Raw genomic sequence first — 11,050 nt, 5'->3', positions numbered from 1 at the left:
GCTATTTCCGCCCGTATAAGAAAAATAAAGCCCCTCCTCGCCCCGACCGCGTCGATCACATGACCCACGGCCGGCGTGACGTCGAGGGAGAAGACGCCATTAGACAGGTTGACAAACTGGGAAGAGCCGATCGCTAATGTGGCGCTAGCTTAGCTACTTTCCCTTCTCTGTTGGATAAAGTGACGGAGTTCGGATCTTCGTTCTTCTAGTTTCTCCCGCCACGTATTTCCTCCCCTACTCGCTCATTTTTATTCTCCCTTCGCCGGCTGTGTCCGATGTGAGTCGCCAGTCCGCGGCTGTGCTGGGTTACACTCTCGCTCCCGACCGAGGAAGGATCAGACGATGGCGGCTGGCGGAGCGGGGGGCGGCGGCAAGACCTACTCCTTCAAGGTGGTTCTGCTGGGGGAGGGATGCGTCGGGAAGACGTCGCTGGTGCTGCGCTACTGCGAGAATAAGTTCAACGACAAGCACATCACCACGCTGCAGGTCGGTGTGCGGCGCTTTTCCCTGCGATATCGCGGCTTTAAAGCGCTGTTTATGAAGACGCTCCCCCTCCATACTGCCGTCAGTCGCGGTGGTCCTGCCTTTCAGCCGTGGCGGCGAAGCGCCTGCTAACACCTCTTTTAGCTCGCTAAATATATATGTGTGTGTGTATTTACATTATTTGTCTGTTTGTATAATACACATGTACGTATTCCGCATATCCGTATTATATGTGTATCATGTATATACACAGTGAGCATTCAGGTGTGTGTACGTACATGTCTGCTGTCGCGTGCGTGTCTGCATGCGCGTGCCCGTCGCGTGATTTAATGGTCACCCGTGGATCATATATAATCAAAGCAAAGGGTGTATCTTCTGTTCATCGGCTGCCAACTTCCAGCCTCTGTGTTCGTGAGCTCGGCCTTCCTGCTTTGGCCTTTGATCAAAACAATAATACTTTTGTTCTTAGTGTTTTTAAACTTTAAGGGCGTTTTAAAACTTCAGGGCTCGGTTATTTGATGTGCTGGGCTTTTTCGTAAAAGCGGTGCTACCGAATCTCGACGCCAAAACACGGAAAGGGTCGGAGAAAGAGACCCGGAACCGTCCGAGCCGGAGGTGTGGCGTAGTAAAGCGCCGAGCCGCCCTGGCGTCCTCCCCCAGCGGAGCTGTCACTCCCCGGTTGCCTCCCCATTACCCGGAGCTGCATGATTAGGCAAAAACGGTTTTTTGCTAGTACTTTGTCGGTTACTGCCTGCCGATGTAGGATTGCATCAGGATACCGGATTATATTAATGCCTTTCGCCTGCTGTTCATGTTTCCAGCAACCTGTTGAATCTGCTGTCAATACAGGCATAAAATCCCGCAGGAAAATGCGAAATTATAACCGTGACACTTATTTCACTAGCCTTTGTTTAGAGGTGGATGGATATCACTCCGATTCCAAGATATCCACAAAATGCGCATGTATGGTTTGGGTTTGAGTTTTGGCTCTTTATAGGATTTCGCGAGAATTTCACCTTTTCGGGCCGCTTATTGCTTTTTTTCTTTTGTTCTGCTTAACTCTGTCTCATCTGATAGCCTGCTATTAACTGAATTGGTTAGATAATACAAGTCAGATAACATTGTCTTATATCCGTGTTATCTAAATAACTGGAGGATAGGTTGGATAATAAGATGAGTGTCTTTCTAATTAGCAGACTGTCAGCTTGTGTTTGAACCTCATTTACATGTCATCTGTATTTTGATGGGACACAGTGACTGTGTGATATTGTTCTAACAGCACTTGAGAACTGCCTGCGCATTATTTATTTTTACTGCTCAAATTGTGCTCTCTGCAGTTCATTAACGGTCCCTCTGTGTGAAGTCTCATGATTGTTTGGAAATATAGCCTACTCCAACCCCCCCCTTCCCACCTTCCTAGAGATTTTGCAACTGAGCGGTATTTGTAAGTTGACACCACCATGGAGTGATTGTGAAAGTGTCTAGCTGCCAGTTGCCACCTGTACAAGCCGTGCTTCTGCTTTCATGCTTGTAAGGTTCCTTTTCCTCTCTGTTTTAGCATTGTGCCCCCCACCCCGCCCGCTTGGTGTTTGGCCCGGGCTGAATCTCCATTCACGGACAGTGGCGCTCAGTATTGCGCTGACACTGTTTCGCTGCCGGGCCCCGCTCCTGTTGGGGAACGTGGGTGAGCTTCCAGGAAGAGTTGTGGTGTTGCATCATTCCTTTAGAGCTCTGGCCTGGAACTTTCCGAGTGCCTCCTGCCTCTTTTAGGCTCCATTTACACGAGGCCGTTGGCTTTGTTATTTCGATTAGGCCTCTGTGAGAGGTGTTATTCTGTCCAGCTTAAGCATGTAATTAATATGAAGATCATGGGGAACCTGTCACATTTAGTAACATTGATTGGTAAAAAAAAAAAAAACATGGAAAAAAACTTCCTGGTTGTCAAGAATAACATTGTGAATTAAACGGGGGAAAAATGGGGAAACAAAATAATTATTGATTTGCTAATGCACTGCAGGATTGCAAAGAACAGACCTGGAACAGTGTTTGAAGGCCTGTATGAATTTCCACTTGCTTTGGTAATCGCATCTATAAGTGGTTAGCTTGTCTTAGCGGTGACAGTGCCTTAAGGGCACAATGCTTTGCATTGTTTTACGTTACACTTGAGCAGACCTAATTCGCCAGGGCTTACGGCCGCATTTCCTTGTTTTAAAGGGGATTTGATGCAAATGTGAGTCTTTCCCGGTCTTTTCGTAGTGAGTCCTGTGTGACTCGCTTGGACTCCTTACATCCTAATTTGTTTTGACATCTTGGATGACTTAGAGCTCAATGTGTTTGCTTGTTAAAGCGTTCCATTATAAATGCCCCCCCTCACAAGAACTTGTTATACGAAGGACTTTAAAAAAAAATAATAAAAATCATCAGAGTAGCTAAGAATTTCTCATATTAGGAAAACGTAAGTTAAATGGAATTTCTGAACTGCCTTATAAAATGCGTTTTCCATCCTTTTCACATTCCCATAATACCTTGGCAGGATTTTTCTGCAGCGCCCCCCCCCACCACATTTATTATTCCAGTTACTGCTTTTATGCTTCTCTTTGTTGATAGACTGGAGCGGTGGCAGTGGTGAGTGTTTGTGTTGCTTGGGAGGCCAGCAGGAAATGAAGGCAGCCTGTCATCTGACAGCTGGCTGCCTTTTCTGTGTCTTGTTTGCCCATTACAGTCAAGCCCTGCATTGTAACCCGACCCATCAGAAGGGGGGAGTGTTAGGTGGAGCTTCTGCGCATCATAAAAGGTTGAATTTCTCTGTGATTCCTGTCCGCTGGAGAATGTGACAGGTTGAAATGTAGAGGAAAGCGTGCATGTGATTCGGTGTTTTTATTAACTTATTGTTTTTGACAGTTTAGCAAATATTGGAAACCAGATGTTTAATTGCACAATGTGCATTTCCGCTGGGGGTTTGCATTCAGAACGGAAATCCTGCGCGCCCCTGTACTTGTTGGTACTTTTAGCAGATTTGTGAGTCGTCCCGTTTGCTGATTTGTGCTGCTATTGTCTGGTTAACCTTTGCAGTCTGTCTGAGGTTCTGAATGCAGCCTCTCACATTCTGTGATTGGCTGTGTCAACAAACTGGTTGCCGTAGAAATGTTTACACCACTTTCTTCTATGTGGGTTCTAGATTGTTTAGCCCTTTGATTTGAATGAATGATCAGGTAGCTACTTGTTTTAAAGTAGTTCCTTATACACTTTCTATCTTGGTTATTGCAGTGCAGTGACCAGGTTTATTCATAGCTTTTGCAGATTATTTTGGGTCTCTCACGTTTTTGGTCTTTCTTACCACCTAGGCAAAGACTGTCACACTTGGCAAGCTAGCTAGCCTGTTGAGCATTCTGGAGTTTTGAACATTGGGATATCTTGGCACATGTTGACCTGGTATCAGTTTTAAATTGCCACAACAGGTGTATACCTTGACGTCAATATGTGGGCCTAAGTGATGTAACTTTGTGCAACAGCAGTGGAAATAGTATGTCTCTCTTGATAGCGTTATTGTTTTGGAAAGTTTGGAATGATTGGACGGACCCATCTAAGGGTCTTAATAGGCATCTGACAGCTGCTTTTTGAAGAATTACCCTGCGGTGTGATGCCTAGGGAGTGGCAGTGGACCCTCCGATGTTAATTCAGATCAGAGCGAATGTAATTAATCAGTGTAGTTGCTGTGTGAAGTCCTGGGAGGGGCAGGCAGCCAAAGCAGTGTCTCATCACACTGTTACTGGGGTAGCAGTTATCAGGAACTGATCACAATGGAAGAAAGTCTTTACCAAGTGCCCTCTGATGGGGGTGTTGCGTGCGGATGCCCCCTACCCACATGACCAGTGCGATACGTGGAGCCTTTTCTGAATGTTTACCTCACCTTGCTGCTAAAATGGTCAAATTGTAACGGGAAGGAATACTAAAGGGCTGTGAGGTCATTCCACAGAATGTGTTTTGAATCAAATGAAGCTCATTCCTTTGGGAGGTGCCTGAATCAGGAAATGATCACACTGCCGGTTCAGTAACAGTAACACTTGTTCCAATTATTGGGTTTGGGATTAGTGATGCTTGGCTGCCGTTCATGGTATCGAACAAGTCATTCGAGTTGCTTAGTTCAAATTAATTATGTTGCCAATCTGTCTTGTCTCTGCTAGCCAGCTAACTAGGCCTCTTAGTTAGCTAGTTTTAGTTTTTCTGTTAATTTATGTTGTAAATCTATGTTGCATGTAGCACCTTGGTCCTGGAGGAACGTTGTTTCGTTTCACTGTGTACTACCTGTATATGGTTGAAGTGACAATAAAGCCTACTTGACTTGAACGTGCAGAAATTTCTGCTCGCGTGGTGTCCGCTGAACAGTCCTCGCCGGGCATTGTTCTTCGTGTGGCGTGTTAGCATTAGCATTCTCATCAATACCCAGCCAATCTGAGGTGGCCTCCAGCTATTGCCGCCTAACCAGATCACGGTGCAGTCAGTAGTGCTGAGAGGCACGGTGCACTTGCCGCCCTCCCAAGTGCACTCTCGATATCCCTAAAATCATGCTTTATCGATCGGCGCCGCTGCTCTGCCCATTAACTCTGCAGGAGTGGCCTTAAGACCATGATGGAGAGCATGCGAGTAAAAATAGACAGGAGAGAAGGAGTTTTATCAGCACTAGGCGTACCGATGCGTCCATGGGAGTTTGGACAGTATCGTATAATTGAGACTCTTATTGTGCATGTAACTCTTTGGTTGTTTTAAAGTTTTTCATTAACCTGCAAACAAATACTATTTTAACAATGTGTGAACAACTTCTTATCCTCATGGTTCTAGTTTCAGTCAACTTTAAAAATTTCTTTCAGCAAGGATCAAATGTTAAAGGTTGAAAATCTCATCTCTGTAATGTGGGTTTGTGGGTCTTAAAATGAATTCAAGTTTTTGAGATCTCACCTGCTCTGTCCGGCTCTGTTTGGTTGAACCTTCACAATCCAGGCAGGCACGTGACTTGGGTTATGTGCCCGATGAGTGAAACCAGGACATTCTGTGCTCTTTTATCATGGCACGAAATAGTGTGAACAGCAGCATTTGTCTTCTAGGCAGCTGTTTGAGAAGAGCATTTTATTAGGAGTTGGAGGGATCGTTTGTTGGATAGCGGAGGTTTAGGACAGTATGGAGTTATTCTTTGAAATGGCAAAATATTGTGTTATATAAGTTCAGGGCTTCCAAAAAATATATGCTACACCGATTAAAGTGACAGAGCAGAAATAATTTAGATATCTGTAGAAAGTTTATTGTAAAGTTGCATGCTTCTCCCTAATGGTAAATGGGTTTGATTTTAAGAAGATTAGGTTATATTCTGAAAGTATGTAAAAAAAAAAATATATATATATATATATTTAATAGTGCAGAATGACGGTGATTTGGGGTGTTGGGTTGTAGCTGCAATGGCTGTGATTAGGGCTGTCACGATCACATCACAATATAATCGTGAATATATGCTGCATGTGCATCATCACCAGGGCCTTAGATGATGGGTGAAACATGTCCGGAAGCTGGCTTTTCGGTAATATATGGATGCTTACTTACGGCCTCGGTTCGGTAAGTAGTTTAGTAGTGTGCCTATTGCCCAAGATGTTCATGAGATGCATATTGTGACGCTCAGAAGTGATCTGTATAAATAAGGCGTATCCTTATGTTTAAGAAACGTGTCTGACTTTAAACTGAAAAAAGTACCACCAACCAACCACCATCTTTTTACCTTGTTTATCCACAATATCTCCTCTTTCAAACGATGTTGTGGCTGCTGAGCTCTTCTTTTCTTCACCGCCACTTCAGTGCTTATCGCTCCCATGATTTACTAAAACAGTAGCATGTGGCGCCCTCTGCTAACTGAATTTAATAAGCATAAGGATACGCCAAGTTTATACAGATCACTAACTTTTGGGTGTCCCAATATGCATCTCATTAATATGTGAGGCACAGTGCTACACTGCTGACCAAACTGTGGGCGTCAGTAAACGTCCATATATTACCGAAAAGCCGGTGTCCGGACATGTTTCACTCGTCATCTGAAGCCCTGGTGGTTATTGTGCATGCACCATATAATCGCGATTATATCCTGATGTGATTGACAGCCCTAGTCCTAGCATATCGTTTAAGTGAGTTAAATGTAAAAGAAGCTGGTTTGGTAATATGTCTGTATCAAACAAGTTTGTGACCCTTGCTGCTGTTGGGCTGCTTCAGTATCTTCTGCTGATTCTCACTCTTGTGCCTTAAAAAGTCCCTTTGAGGACCCGCATTGTTGCAGCAAGTGATTTTCCAGGTACACAGAGGAAGGAATTTTCCAGTTGAGTCTGCAGCAGAACCTTCCGGAACTTGCTGTCGCTCCCCCGACGGCCTTCCAGGCCTTCGCTGTCTTGCAGAATCCCCAGCCGCCTCCCCGGTTTTCTGCGTGGTGACCGCCAGCGTGGGCCGCCTCCCGTTTCCCCATTTCCGTGATGTTCGCTGTTCCCGTTTGTTCACCTCGCCCCTCTCTGTGCCCTTTCCAGGCGTCCTTCTTGACAAAGAAGCTGAACATCGGAGGGAAGCGAGTGAACCTCGCCATATGGGTGAGCATCACGTCTCGAGCAAAACCGGGCCGCTGTGGTATTTATGCAAATAGGGTAGGTCACGTGACCTGGTCAGGCGAACTAGCCAACTCGCTGTGGAGTGACATTTCTTGAAAAAATAAAGAAAAAGTAGCAATGGCTCTATGAGTGACTGAGCATCTGTCTGGCTTCTGCAGCCATCTGACGGAGCCTGTGCTCCGGGGCCAGGTGCTGAGTCACCGCAGAAACAGGGGTGCAATTTAGGCCCACGGATGAGTCAAACTGAGAGCCTCTGGCTGCTTCTGTGGGTGTTCGCTCCCCCCACCAACTAGCAAATGACCCAATTAGACACAGCTTCAGGTCTCTGCTGGACTCACCAGATATGGAAATGGGGGGGGGGGGAGGAGGAACAAATAGACATTTAAATGATCTGATTACAGATGTACGAGCTGTTACTAAAACCCATATCCAATATCTAAGTTTTATTTACCAGGCATTAGGCAAGTCAGCTGATGAACAGCTCAGAATTAGCCACTGTATGTGTAAATTGATGTAGATTTAAACTACACCTACATTGAAACTGAAGCCTTCCATGGCAGTTTCTGACAAACAAGTCATCCACATTGTACCTCCCATTCTGTTTTTAAAATAGGACACAGCAGGCCAGGAGAGGTTCCACGCTCTGGGGCCCATCTACTACAGAGACTCCAATGGAGCCATTTTAGTGTATGACATCACAGACGAGGATTCCTTTCAAAAGGTGGGCTTCCCCCAAATCCCGAATCCCAAATTGTCTAAAGTATGACGGAGTTGTAAAGTTTTAAACAATGCATTAAGTGTTCATTTTTTAAATGGTTGTATAAAAGAAGCAGAAACATTTGTAATGTTTCTTTTTAGGTGAAAAACTGGGTAAAGGAGTTAAGAAAAATGTTGGGGAATGAAATCTCTTTATGTATAGTTGGTAAGTATGAGCCGCATTTTCTCCATCTGCCTCTGTGGTTGAGTGGATGAAATTCCATGTTTATAATGTGGCCCATTTCTCAGTCTGTACAAGAGGGCCCATCTCAGAGGCCCTAGGTTATCACAGGCTGAATAGATGCTGATGTGTATCAGTGTTGGGCACAGTGGAGACAGTCATGGGGCCAGATCATGTGTCGGGTCTCATTATATGATCAGATGAGTTTGGGGGGGGTGGGGAGACATGTTGTTTTCAGGGGGGGGGGTGGTGGTGGCGGTGTCTGCCCCATGATTTGGCAGAGAACACTAGAAGCAGCTGTGACCCAGGGGAGGGTGTTTATCTCTGAAAATGTTAGCGGTACAGTCCGGGGGGGGGGGGGGGGGGGTTAGCAATTTTTCTCAATTAGTTGGGTTAACTTAAGCTAGAAGTCATGATTGTCCAATAGGAATGCTCCTTACTTAATCTCTTATTGGACAAACATGACTTCTAGCTTTAGTTAACCCAGCTAACTGAGAAATCCTGCTTTGTGGGACACCCTCCTGATCAGTGTTTGGGAAGACCTCCTATCGACCCTCAAGCTGAAGGAAGCACTCATGGAGAAAAGTATCAGATGTTCCCGTCCATTCATATACAGCAAATGGGTTGATTTTGGACGCCATAAACCCTATTGTGTTGCACATAAGAAAAGCTCAATTGCTGTAATGAATGTTTTTACTGATCGCATGATCTGAAATCAGCCCTAAATATAAAAACAAGCTTGGGGCTGTAAAACTGGCACAAATCCTGCACGCCACTCCTTCCCTATTGTGACACACTGGCGAACAGTGTTTATGCTTAATCACCATGCCAAGTAGGCTTGCCGTCTTATTTAGAGAAATGCACGGTGACATTTGAACCTGCTGCTGATCTGGTAACCAGGGAGACTTTCCCACAATTTCTTTTTCTGTTTTTCTAAAGGTAATAAAATAGACTTGGAGAAGGAGAGGAATGTATCCATCCAAGAAGCAGAAGGGTACGTGCTGCCTACTGTGCCATGCCTGCCTACTGTGCCATGCCTGCCTACTGTGCCGTGCCTGCCCCCTGGTGCCGCTTCTTAGCTCTTTGGCGCTGCTGTTAGCTGTGGCAGATGGAATGAGACAACTAGGGGCATACAGAGGGGCGGGAACCCAGCTGAAAGCTGATTGGCCACTGGAGTGTGCCTTACTGTGTCACTCATCCGTTCAAAACATATCATTGGTTAATAATATGGTTTATAAATTTATATATAAAAAATCCTATAATCCTAAAGACAACCTTAGTGCCAGGGTGTTGCATAAACATGTGATTTAAGATGTCTCCTTGCACGGACTTTGGTCAGGTAATCCACCCAGTTTTTCTGCTTTTCAATGCAGGTATGCAGAGTCTGTTGGGGCGAAACACTATCACACGTCAGCTAAATTGAACAAAGGAATCGAAGAATTGTTTCTTGATCTCTGTAAAAGTAAGTAGACCCTGTTTTGGACCTTTCCCCCTTTTCAGTGCGTCCTGTATGATATCGTGTTACATCCACAGAGAATTTTCCCATGAGGGTAAAAATTAACAGACGGTTAAGGCTGATTATGCTGCTGGCAAGACAACGAAACAAGCTGTTGAAATTGGAGCATTTAGCTTAAAAATATCCAAAATGCTTGCTTTTACAGTTAACAAATGCAAGCAAGGCCGGCAATGGCAACAAATGTTTTCTGTGCAGTGGTTTGAAAGCCACACCCTGGAATGCTGTGAATATTTTGCTCTCTTTCCACAACAGTTTACATGCTGTGCTTTGTTTGGGTTGGTAAAATCTAAACCATAAACCGTCAACAGGAATGATGGAGACGGCACAGGCGGACGAACGGGCGAAAGGCAATGGTGCCAGTCAGGCGGCATCATCGCGGCGGGGGGTGCAGATCGTGGATGACGAGCCGCAGGCGGCTGCGGCTGGGGGGGGCGGATGCTGCTCTGGCTAGGCCCCGCCTCCTCCTCAGGACTGGACTCTCTGACTCTGTCACCCTCCCTCCACACCTTCCTTTTCACGAAGACTGCCATTCTCGACCTCTCGTCTGACCCCACCCCCTCCCACCAAATAACACGCTTAACCGTATTTCCCAGCGATGACATTTATAACACTGAAGAGACTTGTGAAACAAGTGCTGAATTCGCAGAGTGTGGCTGCCGGCGAGGAAGCTGTTTGTCGCTCTCACGGCTCGGTTAACAACCATTTGCCAGTGGTGTCTTGAAGCCCCGCCCCCGACCCCTCCCACTCCTCATGCACATGCCCCTATTCTAATTCATAATTTTTATCCTTTGGATAATGCGCATGTAGAACTGTAAAAGCTTCATTTGGTTTACTTTTAAAGCATCTTTATTTAATAAGTTATGTGTGTGTTATTTGGATTCTCTCTTTTTTCCTCCCAAATTCATTCTTCTTTTTGGTGAATAGTGAAAGGTGTCCAAATTTTAAAAAAAATATCTGGCAGAAAATTCATCCTGTTTTTTTTGCACTGGCCCATCGCTATCAATGCTTTTGTTATACTGTATTTCTCGTTTGCCAAGATGTTATGTAAAACAAGCATTGTACAATACATATTAAATATTTTATCTGCTTTTACAAGCTTTGGGGGAAAAATACACAGGTAGAAATGTGTACACTAGTCTTGTTAATGACTGTAAAATCAAAATAACAATTGTCAGTGAAAGCACACTCTGGAATCGCATTTTTTATTGCCACTTTCATAAGTGCTTTACTGCGGAACAGTAATAATGATCAACGTTGCTTGAATTTTTCTCAATGTCCAAGGTGGGGGGGGGGGGGGGAGTTCTAGTTTAAATGGTCACCCAGAAAAACAGGACCACCCTAGTGTGATATACTTACCTCTACTCAACTCATTTTAAAAATGGCTACTTCAAAAAAAACCTTGATCAAGCACTAATAATAATTTCTTTTTTCAGAAATATCTTAGGATAGGTCCTTCTTGCACCTTTATTGGGTGGGGTGGGG

At 44.9% G+C, this 11,050-nt stretch overlaps 1 protein-coding gene across 1 annotated transcript; it reads left to right on the top strand.

The window, feature by feature from the left end:
- The first annotated feature begins 63 nt into the window (after positions 1 to 63).
- On the top strand, positions 64 to 10,751 carry rab21 (RAB21, member RAS oncogene family). Its single transcript, XM_023826527.2, has 7 exons — positions 64 to 486; positions 7,038 to 7,097; positions 7,729 to 7,836; positions 7,974 to 8,037; positions 8,992 to 9,046; positions 9,426 to 9,514; positions 9,877 to 10,751. Exons 1-7 carry the CDS (start codon positions 343 to 345, stop codon positions 10,017 to 10,019), a joined length of 663 nt encoding a protein of 220 aa, XP_023682295.1. The 5' UTR covers positions 64 to 342; the 3' UTR covers positions 10,020 to 10,751.
- The last annotated feature ends 299 nt before the right edge of the window (positions 10,752 to 11,050 follow it).

This window comes from Paramormyrops kingsleyae, chromosome 1, assembly GCF_048594095.1.
Source record: "Paramormyrops kingsleyae isolate MSU_618 chromosome 1, PKINGS_0.4, whole genome shotgun sequence".
Taxonomy (NCBI): domain Eukaryota; kingdom Metazoa; phylum Chordata; class Actinopteri; order Osteoglossiformes; family Mormyridae; genus Paramormyrops; species Paramormyrops kingsleyae.
Note: the sequence above shows the minus strand (reverse complement) of the source record. Positions and strands in the feature narration are given on the sequence as shown.

Excerpts from the sequence above, each read along its gene's own strand:
- rab21 (XM_023826527.2), top strand. The coding sequence starts at position 343 with ATGGCGGCTGGCGGAGCGGGGGGCGGCGGCAAGACCTACTCCTTCAAG. Across the intron at positions 8,038-8,991 it reads AATCTCTTTATGTATAGTTG|GTAATAAAATAGACTTGGAG; the intron begins GTAAGTATGAGC and ends GTTTTTCTAAAG. Across the intron at positions 9,515-9,876 it reads GTTTCTTGATCTCTGTAAAA|GAATGATGGAGACGGCACAG; the intron begins GTAAGTAGACCC and ends AACCGTCAACAG.